The following is a 24,737-nucleotide window of genomic DNA, read 5'->3' on the forward strand; positions in this document are numbered from 1 at the left end:
GTAGCAAAAGTCTTCGCGGTGATTTACAGCAGTTAATTTGAATTCTCGTTCAATAATAATTATTCATTAATTAGCATTTGAATAAATGCAATTTCTCAACAATTTTCATCTGTATGATTGATTCTATTTGAAAACTACAAAAATAATGTTTTATTGTTATGATCGCAAGATAAGAGTAGATGGATCGAATGAGTGTTGAATGATGTATAAACATGTCTTTGTCAATTAATTGAAATTAAAAAGGGAATAAGTGCCGTTTGCAAAGTGGTTGTAGTGCCAGTGGTGGCTTGAACAAATTTTAATTTCAAACTTGATTTAGAGTATCGTTTTTTATAATGAGGTTCATTTGAGCTGTGATAAGTGTGTTTACAGTCTAAATAGTGTGTTTGTCTTTTCGGTCTCAAAATTTTATAGTTTTTTCAAAGTTTGGAATTTTCTATTAATTGTGATTGATTTAATTTAATTTAGAAGTATTTTTTTAATTTAAAAATGATTTTTGTGTGTTTTGAATTGTAAATTAGTGTGTAATTGAAGAATGTTAAGTGACACATAACCTAGCTACATTTGGACTGTTGTATAAATTAGAATTGGAACCGTTTTGGGCTTATAAGCCTGTGGTACTTTTCTGTAAGTGTGTTATTCTGAATGATTAAATAAATAAATAGATTTTAAGTTCAAGTCACAAGCTGATTTAATTCAAGTTAAGCTTTTCCTGTGCAAGCAGCCCTAATAATTGACATTCCTTATTCTTTATTGTTTTATGCAATAAGTACATCTTCAAAATGATAGGGAGAGAAAAAAAAGTAAACTTGTGCTATTCCTCTCCCAAATTTAGACAAGGTTACACATAGTCCGATATAGGTCAAGTCTTGTAGTTTTTCACTTCACTTCACAAAATTTTCAGTTATTACAGTTATATTGTGAGTGGTTGACAACATTACACTGTGTTCGTTCATTGTTCAGGATCAATAATTGATGAAGAATGATTCAACAAACAGAACACCGCATTTTTGCGATAAATATACTGATTTTCTGAAGAACTGCTCACCTTTCCTTAGTTCTCGACTGGCTGGCAATAGTGCTCTTCTGATGCTGCGAGGTGTGTCGACTGGTCTTCATCCGGCTGACCCTCGGAGGCGGAGCCGCCTGTTCGCTTCCAGACTGCACGTCCTCCGAAGAACTCGCTGCTCCACGACTCTTCATCAGCATTTCCCTGCTACTAGCACGCTGCAACAGTCTCACATTCCTCCGCTTACTCGGCTTCTCCATCAGCGGCTTTGAATCAGCTGACGAACCGCCCCCCTCCACAGACGAATTCGACGAAGTCTTGCAGAGGCGACTCTTCACAGCTGTTGACCGGACTTTAGTCTCCACCACCTGAGACTTAACCCTTGTAGGTGTTTCCGAAATCGTTCCTAAGGGTTTCGAGGAGCTGAACTTTCGTTCTCTCCCGTAACGCTTACCGGGTTCATCATCACTGCTCCCTCTGAACGAGGAATCGTCATCTGTGTAACCATTCACCGCCCTCAGAATCTCATCTGCAGCCTTCGTCAGTTCCTCTAGAATGAAAGACTCAGTTTCTGCCCTGTCTGAACTAGTTGGCGCTGTGTAATCATGGGCAAACACATTGCTGTTTGCATAGATTGGTGACTCTCTACCTCTCCTCATCAAATCATCAGAACAATCCTCTACCAACCCTTCATCGGTTGTCTTCTTCTTTTTCCTCACATCAACAGCTGTACTAGATTTTTTCCTCTGTTTTTCAACCTTGATTTCTCTACTTTGCCTTGTCTGTTCCACTTGACTAGTGGAAACATCTTTCGGTATATTCAACCAACTATCCCTTCTACCACTAGTAGAAACACTCACATTTTTCCGATAGTTCCCCACGTTTCTCTGTTCGGAAACCAACCTTACTCTTTTCAACCCCTTCCGATTTACTACCTCGTCTAGCATTGTTACTTGTTGTAGCTTGATAGGAGCGATGTTGTGTGGTGATGTTGTCGGTGACTTGAGTCGGTGATGGTTGGTAGTTCAACACCACAGAGCTGGAGTAGGCGACAGTTGGAGGCACAACTGCTGTCACTTTGCCGAACTGTGGTTTTCCGCCTGAGAGAAGCACACATTGGTCGCTGGCTGATTTGGTCACTTGTTTTCGTTGGTAGTCTTCGGTGACAATTCGTGTTGGCTTGGTTTTCGAGTAACCCAATGCTGCAGCTGAGTCGTCGTCTGGAAGAGCTGTGATATCTGAAAAAATTGAAAAATCATAGAATATTATTCATGTTGAGTATTTTGAATGTTATATTCTTGACTAGGTATTTCTTTACTCGAGTATATTTTACTTCCCTGATGCACTAATAATTATTATAAATGAATACATAGGTAGGCCTACCGTACCTAATATCGTACAGAATATTTGAACAAATCTGGATCTGATTAAGAACAAAACATAAATTGTATACATGCTTAGTTGAGGAAGACTGAATGAGAAGTTATAAGGGGCACACAATTCCAATTAGTGAGAAAAATGATCATAGCCTAAATTTTTGCAATAGTATTTGAAATAAAAGAAACACATAAGTAATTACTACACACATTTTTTGTGGGAGCCTTGGATTTCACATACTTCTCAACATCAAATTATTGTACATTTTTGATGTTATGATCTGCATCAAATGGAATACAAACGAATACATTGCATCAAAATGTTATCTATGCATGGGAAATGATATCTTTCAACGCATTGGCGTAGAATGTTTTTTGACATTGGGGGGACGTACTGGAGGGTCTGGGGGGTGCCCCCCCCTTGGGGGGTAGATAAAAATTACCGTATTTACAAAACACCAGCATAATAAAACAGCATTAGTTGTATTGTTTGTTTTGATTACTAGCCATAATATTTGAATCATTAATAAATTTATTTTTCCGGGGGACACAGCATATACTATGAAATATTGGGGTGGACGCGTCCCCCGTGTCCCCCCCAGATTCTACGCCCATGTTTCAACTGAGATGTCCAATATATGTATAACATCTTCTTCACTCTTAAAAAAAGAGCAAATATAGGCCTATTAGGCGCGTTTAATTCTTCAAAACTTTTCAAACTCTTCAAATTATTCTCATGAGGAAAATTAATCATCTCGAATATTGTTGAACTGTAATTCCATCCAATACCATCAGAAGAATATATCGTACCATCTTCTTCTCAAGAGAAATCAAGTTCAATCAAGCAAACAAATATGATACTTTGAAAAGAATTACAGAGAATAGACAGTTATCAAATAAATTTCTAAGGCTCGGTTTCTAGGACACTTGTAAAATATAATGTATAATCAAATCTACATTGAATCTGTAGGATTCTAGTACATAAATTGAATCTAATTGAGTATTGTAATATTACATTTTTTCTTGATTGGAATCGAATCTTCAATTCGAGATCTATAAAACTTTATAGTAAATATCAGAGTAATCGATATATGGACAACTTTTTGACTGAGAATTTATCGTAAATGATTGTGTTGCATGTTCCATGGTGTCACCGAGGCTGAGTTGACAGAATTAACAGATAAATGGATTATTTAAATAGAGATGATATATAAATTTAAAATAACAGTTTCAAAATAAAGTTTTATTGAGAACAAATATAAAATGTGAATTCTAAACTTGTAATTTATAATTTTTTGGTGACGTGTCCGTGAAGTCGTCACTGGTTTGAGGTGTCTTTTGCTTTTTGCTAGGAGGCTTTCCTTCTTCTCTAAAAATGATGGCTGGCTGTGTGTGTTCTAATTTTGTGTTCTCTGAATATTTTTCTGTTTAAGTGAATTTTTAATGTTTTAAATTGAGTTTTGAACAGTTTATAGTGTTCTAATTTTGTCTATAATTATTTCTTGTGTTTACAAGCCTATAGCCATTGTTTTTTCAACTACATAAGTGGATAAGTATTTAGCTCGTAATGATTTTAGATGCTTAAGTGTGTAAAGTATTGTTCTTTGTGGATTTGTGTAGTATATTGCCAAAATTCTTCTGAAGATTATAAGTTGTTTTGCTCTGAAAACTGGATTTCTCATTCATAGGCGATAGATCCATTCATAGTTTATCAAGAATCTATTATGTTGAAGCCGATAACTTTCCTTAGGTTAATAGGTGAAAAATAGCTATCCAACCGATTTAGGAGAAATTGGTAGCACGGCAGTATCAAACATGTCTATTAGATTTTGATAATAGACTAATCTATATAAATAGAAATCGAGCCTCAAGTTTTGACATTCAATACATTTTTAATGTGAGCACAGAATTTTAAGATTTTTTCAGTTGTGTTCGTTATGTTCAGGACCAGGTTTGTGGCCTATCAAATTTATAATCCGACTTCAGGACTTTTTCCTACGGTCCTTCAAAGTTTACATAAAATAATCCTTAATATGGGAGAAGATTTGTGAGCTGGCCACAAACAGAAATAAAAATCAGCTCTTATAATCATTGCGTCATCCAACAACCGTCGGTAGATAGTAGACAACAGTGTGTGCTGCTCCATAACCGCTCATGTATTAAAAACACATGAACACACTCATGTGTTCTGTGGGTAACCATCCAGCAGTGCGGCTTCAGGTTAAAGTCTTACATCTCTAAAGACATTGCTTTGCTTCGAATAAATGTGCTGTCTTCGGTGTTCAGAATTAATTGATTTCTAGTAAATAATTTATTTTGCAGTTGGATAATTATCTATATAAATAAAATGCCGCATCGCGCCTCCTCAGGTGTGCATCAAGCTAAAGTTTGTCATGAGATGCATTAAACTATTTGGCGGTACGAAGTTCGCCGGGCTAGCTAGTAGATAAATATATTTTGAAATAGATAATTAGATTTTATTGTCCATTAGATTTGATAAGTGTCCAAGAAAATGAGCCTAAGTAATTGATAGTTGATTATAATAGCTCACCTTCTCTGGACGAAACAGGTTCAATAGTCCTGGTAGCATTTGAGTAGATGTTACTGAGTGACACATTCTGCGCAGAAGCTCTCACACCCTGCTTGCTTCCTTTGCTCCACTTCCAGGAGGACGAGATGTCCGTAGTGGATGAACCCGAGTCACACGGCTCGATGCAGATGGAACTCCTCGAATACTTCTTATTGGCTGATGAAGGTGTCTCGAAGACTGCTCCGTTCGTCTCGTGGTTGTCGTTGTATCTGAGTGAGATCGAGGTGATTCGCGGATGACCAGATCTGGTGCTGACAAGTGTTTCCACCGATTTAGTGCTGTCACTGTGCGATTTCTCGTTGGTGGAGTCGCTGTAAAACTTTGAAGTACTTTGTCCTTTCGGAATGTCACCTGGTAGTTTATTTTTCGGTTGAGAAATTATACCTGTAAAAAGAAGGGAGTCAATATTAGTTGACAATACATAAAATAATAAGATATTGGATGAGAAAGTGAATGAGAATCTCTATGGAAGAAAAACTATAAAAAATTGTAATGGATAATAATCTTGTACATGAATCTCGAGAGTAATAGTGGTAAGGAGTCCATACGAGTACATAATGAAGAATCCCAAACTGAATAGGAAAGTGAATAACATAAATAATAAGCTTTTCTATGATTTTTTTTTAAATCCCAATAACAATCAATTTGGAAAGACTATATGAGATTTAAAGTGTTTTGAAGTATGAAAGATAATTTCTGCTATCCTATACTATTAAACGAGCAACTTCTGTTTATATGTTCGATGTTTGGATGTTTAGATGTTTGGATGTTTAGATGTTTGGATGTTTAAATGTTTGGATGTTTAGATGTTTGGATGTTTGGATGTTTAGATGTTTATAGTTTTTATTTCACCGGATCTTGAAAACGGCTCTAACGATTCTCACGAAATTCAGAATATAGTAGGTTTATAATATAAATATTCGATTGCACTAGGTCTCATCCCTGGGAAAACTGGCTGAAGGAAATTTTTGCATTCCTCTGGAAATTAATCTCAATTTACTGTTATTAGATAGAACATTTCTGTATGAACTATGAATGTTACTATAATTTCTTTTTTCGTGATAATTTTTTTATGCTTTTGCACTCCATAGCGAAGCTCGGTCCCCGATATTATCTATTTAAGATACAGATGAATAAATATCTATGTTAGAACACATTAATAGAGGAATTGCTTATTCTAAATACAACAATACTACTCCAATAAGCTTATTCCATCAATGTATTAAATAACTGTTGAATGAAAAAGACTGAGAAATACAGTCATTTTTTTCATTCAATATGAATAATTACCACAATATCAACTTCTCAACTACAAAAAAAAAATAAATAACTCATTCAACTCTTCACTACATGACATTCAGATCATCCAGATTATCTCAACTCAATACTGAATAAAACAGAAAACATATCATTTTATAATTATTGTTGTACTTGATTTTGAACTGAAAATCAACAAAATTGAGATATAAATAGCGATGAAGTTCTCTATTCTGGTACTGCATTCACTTGGCAATAAGTACGAGTATGCACATTGTGTATAATTTGCACTGATGATGAATAATTCATTAGAAAACTAAAAAATTAAGAAACATTCATTAGACTGTACTGTATAAAAACTAGCTTATAATGAGAACATGTATTAATACCTTGAGCGAATTGACTGGTGCATGGTTCTTTGGTTCTATTTTGACTACTCGACGGTTTTCTACGATTAAAGTTTTGTAGTTATCACAGTTTTTCGTTTTACTGGCTGCGTCCCACTATCCTCGAATCACTTATCTTTCTCACATCATGACTGCACTCATGTACGACTTCACTTCCTCGTCCGCCTGCAGTGTGTCATCACTTAACTGACTCTGACTCAAGTTGCTATCCGTCCTCCTCCTCAGGAACCGTTTCATCCTGGTCTCTCCCGTATCTTCTATTACTTTGAAAACAGAAGAGTTTTTTAGTTTGACTTCCTTTTTCACATCTTTTATCTTTGGGATCTCGATAATATCGTTCTCAATCTGTTTGCTCAGGTTTTCCAAAGCCTCCAGAATACTGTCATTTGAGACCCTCGACAATCTTTCCTCTCTCTCATCCATATCCATATTTCTATTCCCTATCTCTTCTCTTCTCACTTCTGGAATGGTCCCATTATATTTGTCCATCTCCTTGATGAGATCCAAATGCTGGTTATGCTGTGAACTGATCATCTTCATCATCTTCTGCTCTGCACTTGGTGACGATTTATCCTTTCCATTGTAACTATCATCCTTGATACCAGGATGATTGATGCACTGATGTATGAGCGGTATAGAACTGTGGTGTACTAGGCTTATTCGAGGTGGACACTATCTTCAATATAACTTTGAGCACTTCTGTTTCTCTCTGCGTCACCTCTGTTTCAATTCCTTGTTTATCACTTTTTGGTGCTGATTTCGTCCTCTCGACTGAGCAGCTCGGTTGAGAAGCATTTTGAGGACCAACGCGGCAGATGACATGTTCTCGTTGTCACTGGAGATTGACAAGCACGGCGAGTGGCTGCTCAAAGTGACTGTACGTGTGACGGAGGAACAATGAAAGTCGGGTTGTTATGTTTGTTAGTAGTGAGCCTATGGTTTAAGCTGGTGCAAGCATTAAATCTAATATGTGTTGTAGTGCTAACAGCAGTGCCATCTTGTTGGACACCCACGTTATTATCTGCAATATAGTTGAAGTAGTTTAGTGAATTGTGGTGACCTTCATTGTTATACAGACAGGTGAACGGGGCGGAGAAGGTGTTTCGTGTTGAAATAAGTAGATATCTATTATGAATGAATGAACCTCTTCAGTTGAAATAAAGTAGATATCTATTAATGAATGAATGAACCTCTACATGTTATAATTTATGTTTATAACTTATAAATCTTCATAAATAAATCTGTTTATATATAAGATTGTTGTATCTTGTTATATATACCTCTACATGTTATAATTTATTTTTATATTCATGTTTATACTTATAAATCTTCATAAATAAATCTTGTTATATATAAAATTTGTTGTATCTTGTTATATATACCTCTACATGTTATAATTATGGTTTATATTCAATGTTATAACTTATAAATCTTCATAAATAAATCTTGTTATATATAAGATTTTTGTATCTTGTTTATATACCTACATGTTATAATTTATGTTTATATCTGTTATAACTTATAAATCTTCATCAATAAATCTTGTTATATAAAGATTGTTGTATCTTGTTATATTACCTCTACATGTTATAATTATGTTTATATTCATGTTTATAAGTTATAAATCTTCATGAATAAATCTTGTTGTATAAATTGTTGTATCTTGTTTTATATACCTCTACATGTTATGAATCTTGTTATATATTTTCAGGTAGAGGTATTTCGGATGAAGAAATTGTTGAATGAATTCCATGATAAGATTATAGTAGAATTGAGATTATAATGGCAAAGATAAAGTATGTTGGGGCCTCCACGTTCTTTAGTTCCCAATTCCATCCATTTCTCGATTTCAAAGAAAAACAATAGAGTAGAGAATATGGATTTGGTTCAATCATTTCTTGATTGAAGAAATTTCATATGGACTATTGGTCTTCAATCAACTTGTATGAAATTTTCAATAGAAGTTACTCTGCATATTTCAGTGTGAAAAAGTGCTCCCGATGTAATATCGGGTAATTGCTGTGAATGCTCCAATGATAAATCGACTTGACGCTCTTAATTATTTTACATTAAATGTTATTAAGCTGATATTCTTCTGAGTTCCAATGCAAGTGCTTCCGATTTAATATCAGGTAATTGATGTCAATGGTCCTAATGATAAATCGATGTGATGCTCCTCATTATTTCAGATTAAATGTTATAAAGCTAATATTTTACTGAGTTCCAATGCTTAGGGTTGCAATGTTCAGTTTCAATGCTCTTCGCTTTTAGAGAGATACTAGGCAGAAAACACACGGATTTTGAGCTATTCCTTTGAAATATTTCAATGTCCCGAAGATACTAAGAAACATTTAGGATAACATAAAACCAATAATAACATTCAATATGGATAAGAATCAGAGTTTCTGACATTATTTTTTTCATTTCTTTATTCTGTGAAATTTTCAATGTACTGAAGATACTAAGAACATTTGGGATAACATTCAACACTAATAATATTTTATATTAATACAAATCAGAGTTTCTGTCATTAATTTGACATGATTTTTTATAATTTCTTTATTCTGTGATTGAAAATCTTGTCTTCCATTTGCAACTCATCAATATCAGATATATCTACTGATCAACTGAAGCACCTTCTCTGTATTTGTCCTATTATACAGACTTTCATCACAACATAAGATGTCCTTTGTACATCTTTTCATGCTTCAATCAGAATGAACCAGGTTGCATATATTCCATGCATCGGACACTCGCATTTCAAAAGAAAGAAGAAAAACGTTCATGCAAAGTGTTTTGACCAGAGAACCATGCATCAGACAGGTAGATCATCAAGAGAATACATAATCGATTGAATACAATAAATACATAATCAATTGAAGATAGCTCTACTAAATACAAAAGATTACATTCTCATTTCAACTATACAGGAGATAATGAAAGTACACCTCATATTCCGACTTAACGTACAAATTAACTTGATAAATACATCATAATAGTAATATTCTGAGATTCCTATCCAATGACAAACAGTTTGCGAGAAAAAATCTTGTTAGATTGTGATAATTGAATAAAGATTTGAAGGATCACCGCAACCAAATTTATCGTAATTTTTTTTTTAAGAATGTCATCACCATCAGCGTTCAATCTGACAATTCCATGATTAGAAGTGTGTTTATCATCACTAACTACAGCAACATAATATTGACCATCTTTGTTCTCATTCAATGTGGCATTACTTTTCAATATACTTCTCGGCTTCACATAATTATCCACGTTCATATCCAATGTTTTCTCGTCATAAATTGGTTCACATTCAGCATCCAATAAACTACTACTGTGGAATTTTTCGCCGTTTCCATCAATCTTCGATGATACCGAGTGAATAGTTTCTGGTAGAATTGTGATAACTTCGTCTTTTGGAACATAGTAGAGGCCAAATTATCCTCTTTCTGTACTGTTTTGATGATAAATTCTTCATTCATGTTGTCAGTTGTTGGTGAGAAGGGCCTTCTCATACTGCAAGTCACCGAAACGAATCTCTGGCAGGTTGGAGGTGTTTCTAGGAGTGGATTCTGAAATGGTTTTTCGTCTCCTACGGAAATTCATGTTGCTTGGAGGTTTTCCATCGGTTTCAACTATATTGAACCTCCCCGGCTCGGCTGCGAAATGTACCTCCGTTTTACAAAACTCAACTTTCTTCTGTTTTTTATCGTTTGAGTCGTTGTCACCAGATGAGTCTCCCTTATTGAGACCGTTATCAGAGGGTTTCAACTTGGATGCATAAGGAGAAACAAATGTTGAACTGTTGCTGCTCAATCTGAAGTTAGAATTTTCGTTTATAGCTGAAGACGACAACTCATAACTATCTTTATTCTTGTTAGTTATATACTTCGTTTCATCCACAGCTATAGAGTGTCGTTTGAATTCGGGTTGATTAATTTTTGAAACTGGTCGCAAATTAAATCTGTTCGATGGTGTATCATTATCAGCTTGCCCGTCAAAAGATTTTGACATAGTTTTTATTTTACCTTCACCAAAGATCAGTTTCGAGTACGATGTTTGAACGTTCTTGGTTTCACTGTCTAGGAATTTCTTGAATTTGTAACGGTCGGTTTCTAGGGGATCCTTAGTCTGTTTAAGGAGGAAATCATTGACTTCTGCGTTTTCCGAGTCTTCAACTGGTGAAGGAATCGAGATGGTGATTGGTTCCGACAGTCTTTTAGCGGCGAAAGAGTTGTTCAATGAAGACTTCTCACGTAGACTTCGCAGAGCGTCAGCTACTTTACCTCTGGGAACAATTTCTTTCTCCTCATCTTTCAAGACAGGTTCTTGGAGAGTAGAGAGGTTCACATTAGCAGAACTCAACATTGAAGACCCATTTGATGTCTCAAACTTATCCGCTTCTTTTTCAATCTTTTTATCAACATCAACTTTCTCAGCCGGGGTTCTCCAGCTATCCTGATCCTCATTTCCAACAGTGACCACAGTCCTCTTACCTTTCGACCCGATTCCTTTTGAAAGCAGTTCAATCCTACTTGAAGATTTAGAATCACTCAGTAGATTATCATAATTGAACGAGTTTTTAATAGTTATAGTATGGCTTGTTCTGCGACTTTCATTGTTATCTGCTGTGGTATACTTATTAGAAACCGTTGGAGTGTACCATGGAGTGGCAGTGTTAGCTACGGTTTCGGACGATCTACAAATCCCACTATCTGTAGACTCTGCTAGATTTATTTTTGTATTCAAATTCGAAGAGTAACGATTAGCAATAGACTGCTGTTGTTGTCTCACAGGCTCAAATCCGTACGATTTCCTCCGGTTGTACCATTCTTCAGTTTTTGAAGTCAGTCCGTTACCTCCTTCAATTTTACTGTTTCCTCTCGTTTCCAAGCTACCAGTTCTTCTATCACCTTGTAACACAGTCTCAATACCATAAACAAACGACTTCACAGATTTGGGGTCTGATTTCCCCAAATCATTCACTGTAGTACTGGATTCTGTTAATATGCCGTCATCTTCCTGCTCAATGGGAGCGATATTTTCATTACTTCTTTCTACACCAGGGAGGAGTTCAGAAAATGAATCAGTTCGACGCAGTCTACCTCTCACTGCATTCAAAGATTCTACAGTGATGAATGTGTTTTTCTTTTTTGTTGCACTCCTATTTTCCGAACGTTCCTCACTAGGTGACACCATACCATCTACCAAACTATCCAAACCGTTCCGACTGTTTGACAACTGGTTATCAAAATTTTTCTTCAGTACATCCTCAATACTTTTCCATCCAGTTCCTTTTAATCGATCGATCACAGTCTGTTTTTCAACGTCTTTTGGTTGAGACGAAATAAACGAGTGTCTAGTTGTGTTATGCGACTCTACAACCCGACTCCTCATCACGTTCGTTTGTTTTTTGTCCAGGTTCCTCGGTTGAACAGGAGGAAGTTGAAGAGATCGTCTCTCCAATGAATCCCTCCTCCACTCATCTGCCCCTCCTTTGTCGTCTGCATCTTCGTGATTTGAATCAGGCGACAACCGCAGATCCTCACTCGAGCAACTCTTCATTCTGAACAGTTTCTTCTTGCTTCCCTCATCTTCCAGTCTCACGGGGAACAGATCGACATCTCCACGGTTTCCAGTGATGGAGAACAGTGAAACTGGATTCAAAATATCGTCTCTTCTGTTACTGAAAACTGATTTTGTTTCTGATGATGTCTTAGAGATGAGTGAGGAAGCGGAGGAGCTTTGCCATCTCTGTTGCTGTTGGTCTTTGATTGTTGTTGATTTAGTGTTGACATCGCTTCCTTGTCCTGTGCCGGCTATGCTTCGCGGACGTGTCGGGGGTCTTCGACCACTGATCGATCCACTGCGACCGACGCTGGCTTTTGTCTTCTGCGGACTCAGGTCCAGGGGATGGATTGCCAACTGCAAAAACAAACACAGGTATTTAGAAAGGTTGAGTCAAATCAAGTAGACAGTTCGACAGTAGTGTCTCAAATTATGTTGAAATTTTTGTAATTTTGGTGTCTTAAATGAAGATTGAAAAACCACCCATGACTGTCAAAATTAGGTACTTGAACCCCTAAGAGGACTTAGATGCCTCCCATTTTAATACTTTCAGTGCCTAGCTCTAAGAATATTTTTATTGGAACATGGTATAGGAATTCGATACCTCCATCACATAAATAAAAACAATATAGAACTCATCGTACCCTTTTATTAAAACATTTTAAAAACGTTGAAACATTTTATCGACTAGCTACATGTTACATTTCAACTTGAAAATGGCCAAAGTAGATTGAAACTATTCGTTAAAATGTTTTAATAAAAGGATACTACAAGTTTTATACTGTTTTTATTAATTTGAATAAAGTAGCCCACATAAGTGAAGTGGTTTTATCCATCAGATAGTATAAGTCATCCAACCAACAGATGGACAAGATAACTTCACGGCATGTTTGGAGTTTTATGTAAGGGAGAAGAGTTTACTATGACGGTATCACTCAAAACTCCATAAAATTATTGAACGATAAGTTCAAAACGTATAATCACAGAAGTTTTCTGAAGTTTTTATAGAAGTTTTCTCTGGTATAATGTAGAATTTATTCATACCAGAATTGCAATCTTGCACAAATTGTATGAGCTATCAATTTTCAATGAACAGTTTTTTCTTTATATTATATAATAAAAAATCTGGTGTGGCACACTCACACAACTTTCCTTGCTCATTGAACTGTAAGCCCCATTCTTGAAGGAGAATAATTTAGGGGAATAATAATTATAATGACGATTGGCAGCAACATATTTGAAACTACAATCAGACTACTGTATATGTGTATATATAATAATTGTTTTCAAAGTACTTTTCCTTTGTGTAAATCGTGAAATTCGATGATATTTTCTGAAAGTCGTCAAAACAGCTGTTCTACAGATAAAATATCTCGACTATGTGTTCTTTTTATGAACTGCTCTACCTACCTACCTCATGCACGAGAAGGAGGTTACAAAGTCCATTTCTCAAGGATGGGGTGGACCCTCCATTACTTTTCCATAAAGGAGACTCATTCCAGTTGATAGAGCTGATAAATAACTGGTACATGGTATGAATTTGAAAAAAATCGGTCAAGTCATTTTTGAGAAAATCGTGAAAAACATGGTTTTTTAGTAATCATCCACCATTTTTCTCAATAATATTACGGAGCTCCTGCACTTTCCCCAGAAATGAGACTCATGTCAGTCGATAGGACTTATGAATAGCTATCCATGGTATGAATTTGAAGAAAATCGTTAGAGTCGTTTTCGAGAAAACCGTGAAAAACATGGTTTTTTTGTGATTATCCGCCATTTTTCAAAAGAATATTACGGAGCTCCTGCAATTTTCCCAGAAATAAGACTCATGTCAGTTGATAGGGCTTATAAATAACTATCCATGGTATAAATTTGAAGAAAATCGTTAGAGCCGTTTTCGAGAAAACCGTGAAAAACATGGTTTTTTAGTAATTATCCGCCATTTTTTCCGCCATTTTGAATTCAATTTTATTGAATTTCTTATTGTCAGATCTTCATGGTATAAGGACCTTAATTTTAGAATTTCAAGTCAATCGGTTGATTAGGAATGGAGTTATCGTGTTCACAGACATACACACATACACATACACACACATACACACACACACATTCACACACACACACACACACACACACACAACACACACACACACACCACACACACACAGACCAACACCCAAAAATCATGTTTTTGGACTCAGGGGACCTTGAAACGTATAGAAAACTTGAAATTAGGGTACCTTAATTTTTTTGGAAAGCAATACTTTCCTTACCTATGGTAGTAGGGTAAGGAAAGTAAAAATCTGGTGTGGTACACTCACACAACTTTCCTTGCTCATTGAACTGTGATTTCAACATCAATTAATTACAAGATCAATGTGAAAAACATTAACAAGTAAAACAGTGAAACATATTTATACATTATTTACTAAATTAACTTAGTTTTAATTACGGTAATTGATTGTAAAAATTTGAAATCATGCAATTGCAAAAATATACGTGTAATTTTTCTGATGGTTTTTACAAAATCTTTGTTGTTCTAGAACGTCATAGATATAGGCCTACTATAAATACGGTACTATAGTATAAATTAATAACTGAGCTATATAAGCAACTGAATTAATTCGAGTGATTAAATTATTGTTACCAAGATATTGAGATCAATTACCCTACTTTCAAACAATGAACGATTTTGTAATATAATGAGAATTGGGATAAGGGAATCAAATTCACACTCTTGAAATGATAGGAGACATGAAATAAACATCATTAAATAGCAAACTACCAGCTTTGTTGGTGGAGGCTACATAAAATGACTGTATAGCCTATACAATCATCAAACACTGGTGTTAACAAAAAACTAGATTGAGCAGGACTACAATGAGAAATGTTGTCGGAATGAAGCTGCTGTGTTGTTCTTTACTTATAGTACTGAGCACACGCACACTTACAAAATTTATAGGCCTAGTTAAACTTATTAGAACTATAAAATTAGATACAGTATAGTCTATAGAAGTATAGCATAGCCTTCCAGTGGTAGTAAAGAACTTGAAATCTTAAGTTAAGATGACTCAATAAAAATACAAGAGTAGTTTTAGTAGCAATCCAACAGGACAGTTCAGCTGCAAGGAAATGTTACAACTTAAGCTTGAATCACAAGTGTAGCGTAGTGTCTCCTTTCTTGGTACAGATTACAAGAATCAATTATATTGAGAAAAAATAATATTCCTTGTATAGTCCAATAATAAATTATATTGAGAACAATATTCCTTGTTAATCCATAATAAATTATATTGAGAACAATATTCCTAGTATAATCCAATAATAAATAATAAAAACTTGTAGTACCCTTTATTATTAAAAAAATAAATATTTTGAAACGACTAGTTTCGACCATATAGGTCCTTTTCAACTTGAAAATTTTATGATTTTAAAATGGAAAAAAATCCACATTTCAACTTGAAAATGACCTATGGTCGAAAATAGTCGTTGTTGAAATATTTTAAATTTTATAATAATAAAGGGTAGGTACTACAAGTTTTTATATCGTTTTTATTAATTTGTAAAAAGTAGCCCATATAAGTAAAGTGTTTTTTTCAATAATAAATTATATTGAGAACAAATGTTCCTTGTTTAATCCAATAATCAAGTATTATATTGAGACAAAATGTTGCATGTAGTACCGAGCAGTTCCTTGTAGTACTCTCACATTATATAGATTACCCAGCTACAATCAGCTATTTAATTTATTCTAAAGTTTAATACAATAATCAATTATATTGAGAACAAAATGTTGCTTATAGTTCCTTGTAGTACTCTCACATGATACACATCGCAAATCACCCAGCATTTAAATCACCAATCACCAAATGATTGATTTATTCTAAAGTTTAATCAAATATAGTAGATTATATTGAGAACAAATGCAGCTTGTAGTTCCTCGTACAACTCTTACATGATACAAATCATCCAGCTACACTCGGAAATTATCAAGTTATTCTGAAGTTTGATACAATAATCAATTATAATGTTGCTTGTACAAAATGAGACATGATACAGATCAGCCATCAACGAACACAACAATATTAGTTATACTGGAGCAACAATACATTATTAGTTGTCGATTCATAACAATAAATAATATACGGAACTGAAGGGCAGACTGAGCCGTAAATTTAGTCGATATCCTCTGCTCAGAAGAAAGAGAAGGAGGAGGACCTTCCACCTTTCAAAATGTAGGTCAGGGGCCGTCATCTTGAAAGTGGACCATCGATGCATAAAATGAGCTATCTTATATATTCACTACATTTAGATTCACTCCAAACTGTCAGCATTCCTAATGTATAACGTCAATGATACACATTCAAACAATGCTGACAGTTTGAAATGGATCTCATCATGTAGACATGATTTCGGTTGTGTCAGTATTTCTAATATTTTTCTAATGAATAATATCAATTCTTCCCATAATCAACAATACTGTCAGTTTAGAGGAACTAACTGTATAGACACGGTCTCGTTGTTTTATTATATTGTTATATTTATTGTTAGCAGATAAAAGAGGAACCCGGACCGTTTTTTGAACAAAAGAACAGTTGGCAATTATCCGCCATTTTTTCCGCCATCTTGAATTGAATTTTATTGAATTTCTTATTGTCGGGTCCTCATGGTATAAGGACCTTAAGTTTAAAATTTCAAGTCAATCGGTCAATTAGCAAAAAGCAATACTTTCCTTACCTATGGTAGTACGGCAAGGAAAGTAAAAATCAGTTAAAATATCACTATACCAATATTCATCAGTATTATGTATACCATACAATACAAAATCATCTTCTCTATTTCCATTTATTATAGTAATTATTGTACTAATCCTCACCTGTAGATTGTCGAAATGCATGTCGGGCAATCGACTGGTGGATTTGTCATCAGATCTGTTAGTTTGATTGCTCGATTCATCGCTCGTTCGTTTGTCGATTGACTTTGACTGGCTACTGCTATTGTTCATAGAATGTGACCAACCAAAAGACATGCCACTGTCCAGCTAGAACAAACAATATTGTAAACTCATTACTGTGATTTCAACATCAATTAATTACAAGATCAATGTGAAAAAACATTAATCAAGTAAAAACTATAAAACATTAATTAACTGAATTGTATCAATTATTTTATAAATTACTTAGTTTTTAATTACGGTAATTGATTGTAAAAATTTGAAATCATGCAATTGCGAAAAATATACGTGTAATTTTCTGATGAAGGTTTTTACAAAAGTCTTTGTTGTTCTAGAACGTCATAGATATAGGCCTACTATAAATACGGTACTATAGTATAAATTAATAACTGAGCTATATAAGTTCAACTGAATTAATTCGAGTGATTAAACTATTGTTACCAAGATATTGAGATCAATTACCCTACTTTCAAACAATGAACGATTTTGTAATATCATGAGAATTGGGATAAAGGGAATCAAATTCACAACTCTTGAAATGATAGGAGACATGAAATAAACATCATTAAATAGAATAATACCAGCTTTGTTGGTGGAGGCTACATAAAATAACTGTATAGCCTATACAATACAAACACATGGTGTTAAACAAAACTAGATTGAGCAGGACTACAATGAGAAATGTGTTGTCGAATGAAGCTGCTGTGTTGTTCTTTACTTATAGTACTGAGCACACGAGCACACTTACAAAATTTATAGGCCTAGTTAAACTTATTAGAACTATAAAATTAGTTACAGTATAGATATATAGAAGTATAGCATAGCCTTCAAGTAGTAGTAAAGAACTTGAAATCTTAAGTTAAGATGACTCAATAAAAATACGAGAGTAGTTTTAGTAGCAATCCAGACAGGACAGTTCAGCTGCAAGGAAATTGTTACAACTTGAAGCTTGAATCACAAGTGTAGCGTAGTGTCTCCTTTCTTGGTACAGATTACAAGAATCAATTATATTGAGAACAAATAATATTCCTTGTATAATCCAATAATAAATTATATTGAGAACAAATATTCCTTGTTAATCCAATAATAAATTATATTGAGAACAAATATTCCTTGTTTAATCCAGAAATGAATTATATTGAGAACAAATAGTCCTTGTATAATCCAATAATAAATTAATAAAAACTTGTAGTACCCTTTATTATTAAAAACTTTAAAATATTTTAAAACGACTAGTTTCGACCATATATAGGTCCTTTTCAACTTGAAAATTTTATGATTTTAAAATGGAAAAAAATTCCACATTTCAACTTGAAAATGACCTATGGTCGAAAATAGTCGTTGTTGAAATATTTTAAATTTTCTAATAATAAAGGTTAGGTACTACAAGTTTTTATATCGTTTTATTAATTTGAAAAAAGTAGCCCATATTAGTGAAGTGTTTTTATAATATGGCTATTCAACCCTAATATAGAGTTTCTACATACTAGAGTTTCCAATCTTGCACAAGTTGTATGGGCTATCAATTATCAATGAACAATTTTCTCTTTATACGAAGTATATGATAAAAATGAAACATATTAAACACAATACTAAAGGACTTTCACTGGAAAATCAGTTTAAAATATCATATACCAGTATTCATTAGTATTATGTATACCATACCATACAAAATCATCTTCTCTATTTTCATTTATTACTGTAATTATTGTACTAGTCCTCACCTGTAGATTGTCGAAATGCATTTCGGGCAATCGACTGGTGGATTTGTCATCAGATCTGTTAGTTTGATTGCTCGATTCATCGCTCGTTCGTTTCTCGATTGACTTTGACTGGCTACTGCTATTGTTCATAGAATGTGACCAACCAAATGACATGCCACTGTCCAGCTAGAAAAAACAATATTGTAAACTCATTACTGTGATTTCAACATCAATTAATTACAAGATCAATGTGAAAAAAATATTAATCAAGTAAAAACTATAAAACATTAATTAACTGAATTGTATCAATTATTTTATAAATACTTAGTTTTTAATTAATTGATTGTAAAAAATTAAAATCATGCAATTGCGAAAAATACTAGTAATTTTCTGGTGAAGGTTTTCACAGAAGTCTTTGTTGTTCTAGAACGTCATACATATAGGCCTACTAAATACCGTACCAAACTGTAGTATAAATTAATAACTAAGCTATATAAGTTCAACTGAATTAATTCGAGTGATTAAATTATTGTTACCAAGATATTGAGATCAATTACCCTACTTTCAAACAATGAACGATTTTGTAATATAATGAGAATTGGGATAAAGGGAATCAAATTCACAACTCTTGAAATGATAGGAGACATGAAATAAACATCATTAAATAGAATAATACCAGCTTTGTTGGTGGAGGCTACATAAAATGACTGTATAGCCTATACAATACAAACACATGGTGTTAAATAAAACTAGATTGAGCAGGACTACAATGAGAAATGTGTTGTCGAATGAAGCTGCTGTGTTGTTCTTTACTTATAGTACTGAGCACACGAGCACACTACAAAATTTATAGGCCTACTTAAAATTATTAGAACTATAAAATTAGTTACAGTATAGATATATAGAAGTATGGCATAGCCTTCAAGTAGTAGTAAAGAACTTGGAATCTCAAGTTAAGATGACTCAATAAAATACGAGAGTAGTTTTAGTAGCAATCCAGACAGGACAGTTCAGCTGCAAGGAAATTGTTACAACTTGAAGCTTGAATCACAAGTGTACCTAGTGTCTCCTTTCCTGGTACAGATTACAAGAATCAATTATATTGAGAACAAATAATATTCCTTGTCGATTCATAACAATAAATAATATACGGAACTGAAGGGCAGACTGAGCCGTAAATTTAGTCGATATCCTCTGCTCAGAAGAAAGAGACGGTGGACCTTCCACCTTTCAAAATGTAGGTCAGGGGCCGTCATCTTGAAAGTGGACCATCGATGCATAAAATGAGCTATCTTATAAATTCACTACATTGAGATTCACTCCAAACTGTCAGCATTCTTTATGTATAACGTCAATGATACACATTCAAACAATGCTGACAGTTTGAAATGGATTTCATTATATGGACAAGATCTCTGTTGTGTCAGTATTTCTAATGAATAATATCAATTCTTCCCATAATCAACAATACTGACAGTTTATAGAGAAACTAACTGTATAGACACGGTCTCGGTTGTTTTATTATATTGTTATTATTTATTGTTAGCAGATAAAAGAGGAACCCGGACCAGTTTTTGAACAAAAGAACAGTTGGCAATGGACACTGATCCACACTCCTCACACGATTCGCCACGCCGCTGATTCGTTCATGCTAGGTTAGATCAGCTTTAGGTTAGGTTAGCTTTCACTCACTTTGTTTCAGGATGGATTATTTCTGTTGTAGCCATTGTCGGCGGCAAATGAGATTTGTGTGCTGGTTATTGTATTGGAGTCGGTAACAAGTATAGGCTATACATAAATGAGAGACGAACGTTAAACTATCAGCGCTGTTTGAATGAGAAGTTATCCATCAAGGAATAATGACAGAAGTGAATTGTACTAAAGGGAAGCCTACCAGGGCTGATTCATGACCAAGTGAGATCTTGATGAAGTGAATAGACTATCAACCGCAGTTCCTAATCAATGCTGTAAGTAATTAAATGGATGCAAACCTTGGAACTATGGTTGTGAATCAATGTTGTGAATCAATGTTGTGAGAGAATCTACCAATGTTGACAACTATACTCTGTCCAAATAGGCATGAGCTCTGAAGGATTAGACCGACCCTCCTACTACTCACACACACAAGCGCAGTCTCCTTATGTGTGTGAGTAAAGGACGGTCTGTCTACCTGTATACCACGTAGTATACATAGTATATCAATGGCGCAGGTAGGCCGGCGTGTGTGCCTGCGCGTGGAGGAGCGAGGGTCGGCTTAAGGCTGTGCAAAGGCTGAAAATAAATATTCTGCTGGTGATATTTTTCCAAGTTTATCGATTTGTATATCATCAAGCTATCAAAATGAAAAAGTTTTCTCAGGAAAACATTTTTTCTGACCATTACTTTTTGAGATATGAGTGCCTAAAGTTTGAATTTTTGGGACAGAACATTTCAAATTCGGTAGAATATAAATCCATGAGATTTAGAGGATGGATTCTTCATGTTATTGTTGATCAAGTAGAACAAAAATTTCCTGAAAATATCAATTTTTGAAAAAGTTATTCAATTTACCAAAAATAACTCAACTAAAAGTTATTCTTAATAAATTCAATAACTATTTTAAAAATTGATATTTTCAGAAAATTTTTGTTTTACTAGATCAACAATATCATGAAGAATCTATCCTCTGAATCTCATGGATTTATCTCTTACGAAATTTGAAATGTTCTGTCCCAAAAATTCAAACTTTAGGCGCTCATATCTCAAAAAGTAATGATCAGAAAAAAAATGTTTTCCTAAAAACTTTTTCATTTTTATAGCTTGATGATATACAAATCAAAAAACTTTGAAAAATATCACGAGTAAAAAGTTCATTTTTAGCCTTTGCACAGCCTTAATCTTTCAGCGCTCATGGCAGTCTGGACAGAGAATAGTTTATAGTGTATCTCAATGAATGTAATTGTTGTTTGTAATGAATGTCTTGAGTGATTGAATGAATGCAAACCTTGGAGCTAGTGGTACTCTGTCCATGCCAGGAGCTGGTGGTGGTCTGACTGCGGATCACCTGCACACTTCCCCCGGGGATGCTCGCCTGGAACACCTCCAGCTGCTTCTTCTGGCGTCTCTGTTCTTGGCTACCATCGGCGCGGTTCCTCGCGCGTAGGTCGACGACCTGCAAAACAGACACAAATCAGAAATTAGTTCAAGAAATCATAAGTCTATGACCTGAAAAAGAGACAGAATTAATAAATATGTTGGAAAATCATAAGTTGACGACTTGAAAAAGAGACAGATATCAGAAATCCGCTAGAAAAATCGTAAGTCGACATCCTGAAGAGAGACAGAGACCCGGAATCTGTTCTAATCATGATAAGTCGGAGTCCTGAAAAAGAGACAGAATCAGAAATATGTTCCAAAAATAATACGTCGACGACCTGAAAAAGATACAGAAATCAGGAATCTGCTCGGAAAATCATAAATCAACGTCCTGTAGAACAGAGACAAATCAGAAATCTGTTCGGAAAATCATGAGTCGACGTCCTGAAAAACAGCCAGAAATCAGAATTATTTTCTGAAAATCATAGATTTTTACTGAGAACCTGAGAATTCTGGTTAGAATATCCTTTGGTATCATTCTGAAAGCAGTTGAGAGTTTCTCCACATGAATGTGGAGACATTAGATTGGATAAGTTACCTTGGAAACCCTGGATAAGTTGGAATTTGAGTTACAGGTGTAACGTGGAAGTGGATCGGAATCGAACCATCAAATTATAAAAAATTAAGGGAAGTTGAACGGCACAGCTTCAATTATTGAAAACACACAATATCAACACTGTTGATCTCAATGGTTTTGAAAGGATCCAATAAATTGAGACATCGGATTTATGAACAATACAAAAAGAATAGAGAAATCTGATACGATTTATGTTTTATTTATTTACATAACTTGGCTAACTTATATTTTTGTTGCAATCGAACTAACTTAATTATTGTGGAAATTTAATAAATTGATAGAATGAATAAGAACAAACAAACAAGAATTATTAATCGAAGCCCTGTAGACGGTAGTGCAATCATATTGTTAAAAACCTCCGAACTACAAACAGACAAACTTGACTGGAATAAACTAATTGCAATTTAGAGCAATTACATTCCGAGAATCTATTTCTTGCTATTCATTTTGAAGAAATGAATTTCTGGAATCCTGCTTTTCACTTCATGGAAGCCTTTAAAATCCTCATAGCCACACAATTGTAACAATTATATGCCTCCAAAATCACCAAAATTATAAGAATTGGGCATAGAAAACCCACAGCTGGAGGCACCAGTGAACTTTCAAAGAACCAACTATGAAATGATCAATCTGCAGGCTGCTCTAAAGTAGATTTCACGAATTCTCAACACTAACCCATAATCATTCACAGAGGGCAACCAACATAATCACACCGATTCTCCGGATGAAACCAATAAAACTCAGCAGTTCTATTGATGAGCTTTCCAAGGCTAATAAACTGATGCGCAGAAGGCCCACATAATGTTTTGAGTTTTCCGTTTTTTATGGGTGTTTGTCGATGCTAAATATGTTGCCGCTCATTAAACAAATCGGTTCCGAGAATCTTATAGCCGAATGTTTTTGAGTTGGATTGTTGTTGAAGTGGAAGTGGGACCTATGGAAAACTGTGGGAAGATAAATGGTGGGCGCTACTAGAGTGAAATTCACGAAAAACTGTCAGCTTTCCTCATAAATAACTCCAAAGCTTCCCATTCAAACAATGCTGACAAATTTGAATAAATCTCGCAAGAGAGCTGAGTATCTCAATCACTCTCTCTCTTTCTTATTATTGCTTACCGTTGGGTTGCACGACAACTTATATGAGGACTTATGATGTCATTCTATCGAATCGCTGTATCCGGTACTACAGAATCTACTTTTCAGTGGCGAGCATGCTACACTAGAAATAACTAATCAGCAATATATATTAGGATTTGACTGATTAATGTATACTGATAATGTTGACATTTCATGAAAAAAACACCGAGTTAAAGAAAATGAATGGAAATGTTGTTTATTAGTTAGAGCTAGGACTTTTTACTCCTCTCCACCACACACCTACAGGCAGAGAGAACTTTCGTACTTCTAGACTTCTAAAAGTTCTAGATTGTTTATTCTATGCTACAGATATCAGAAAATCGAACAATCATGAATAGCATTTTTCAAAGTGAGACGTGTGAATTTTTTGGGAGAATGGAGGAAAACTATTAGTGATACACTTTATAGATAGGTATGGTTTTAGAAAGATCACTCCACGTCAATAGAAGTATTCTTTCTTCAAACGAAAGGCAGAAGAACAGTACACATTTTAGTAAGAGCAAAAGTTTTATTTCACAAATTCCTTCCGGATTTGAAGACTCTGCTGCTTATTTATCATCATTGATTCAATTGAATGGTTTGATTTAATAAGGTCTCGGGCTCAGATGGGTAACAACTGTAGCAAAAAACAGTTAGCCTAATAAGTTCCATTGACAATTTGGGAGACTTGGTCTACTATTTAAATAAGAGGGGATTACCGTCTATATTACAAAAGTACCTTCAGCCAACTCCTGGCAGAAGTAGGCTGCTGAGGGCGACGGCTATAAAAAATGTATAAAGTATTATTCAAACTCAAGAGTTCTAATCTCCAAATTTCAAACTGAATTTCTTCCACATGGATTCTATTCCGTCTTATGAATTGGAGAGGTTTATTACAGTAAAATTAGTCTTCTTCTTCTTCTTGCCTTCATGGATTAGGCTTTTGCCTGTTCCGACTCACAACAGCATTCTACAAAAAAATAAAATGTTTTGGAGGAATATATTATATCTAAAATTTATAGCTTATACAAGTATAAAATGT

General features: G+C 34.5%; 1 protein-coding gene across 1 annotated transcript; it reads right to left on the reverse strand.

The window, feature by feature from the left end:
• Positions 1-1,044: 1,044 nt before the first annotated feature.
• Positions 1,045-22,018, reverse strand: LOC111051347 (the record flags this gene model as incomplete). Its single annotated transcript, XM_039444489.1, is given in 9 exon segments — positions 1,045-1,860; positions 1,862-2,247; positions 4,937-5,359; positions 6,622-6,680; positions 6,764-7,311; positions 10,132-12,567; positions 17,087-17,251; positions 18,889-19,053; positions 21,851-22,018. Coding segments are annotated over 9 exon segments (5,166 nt in total), but the record flags the coding sequence as incomplete, so codon positions are not given.
• Positions 22,019-24,737: the final 2,719 nt, after the last annotated feature.

Source organism: Nilaparvata lugens, unplaced genomic scaffold, assembly GCF_014356525.2.
Source record: "Nilaparvata lugens isolate BPH unplaced genomic scaffold, ASM1435652v1 scaffold4807, whole genome shotgun sequence".
Lineage (NCBI taxonomy): Eukaryota > Metazoa > Arthropoda > Insecta > Hemiptera > Delphacidae > Nilaparvata > Nilaparvata lugens.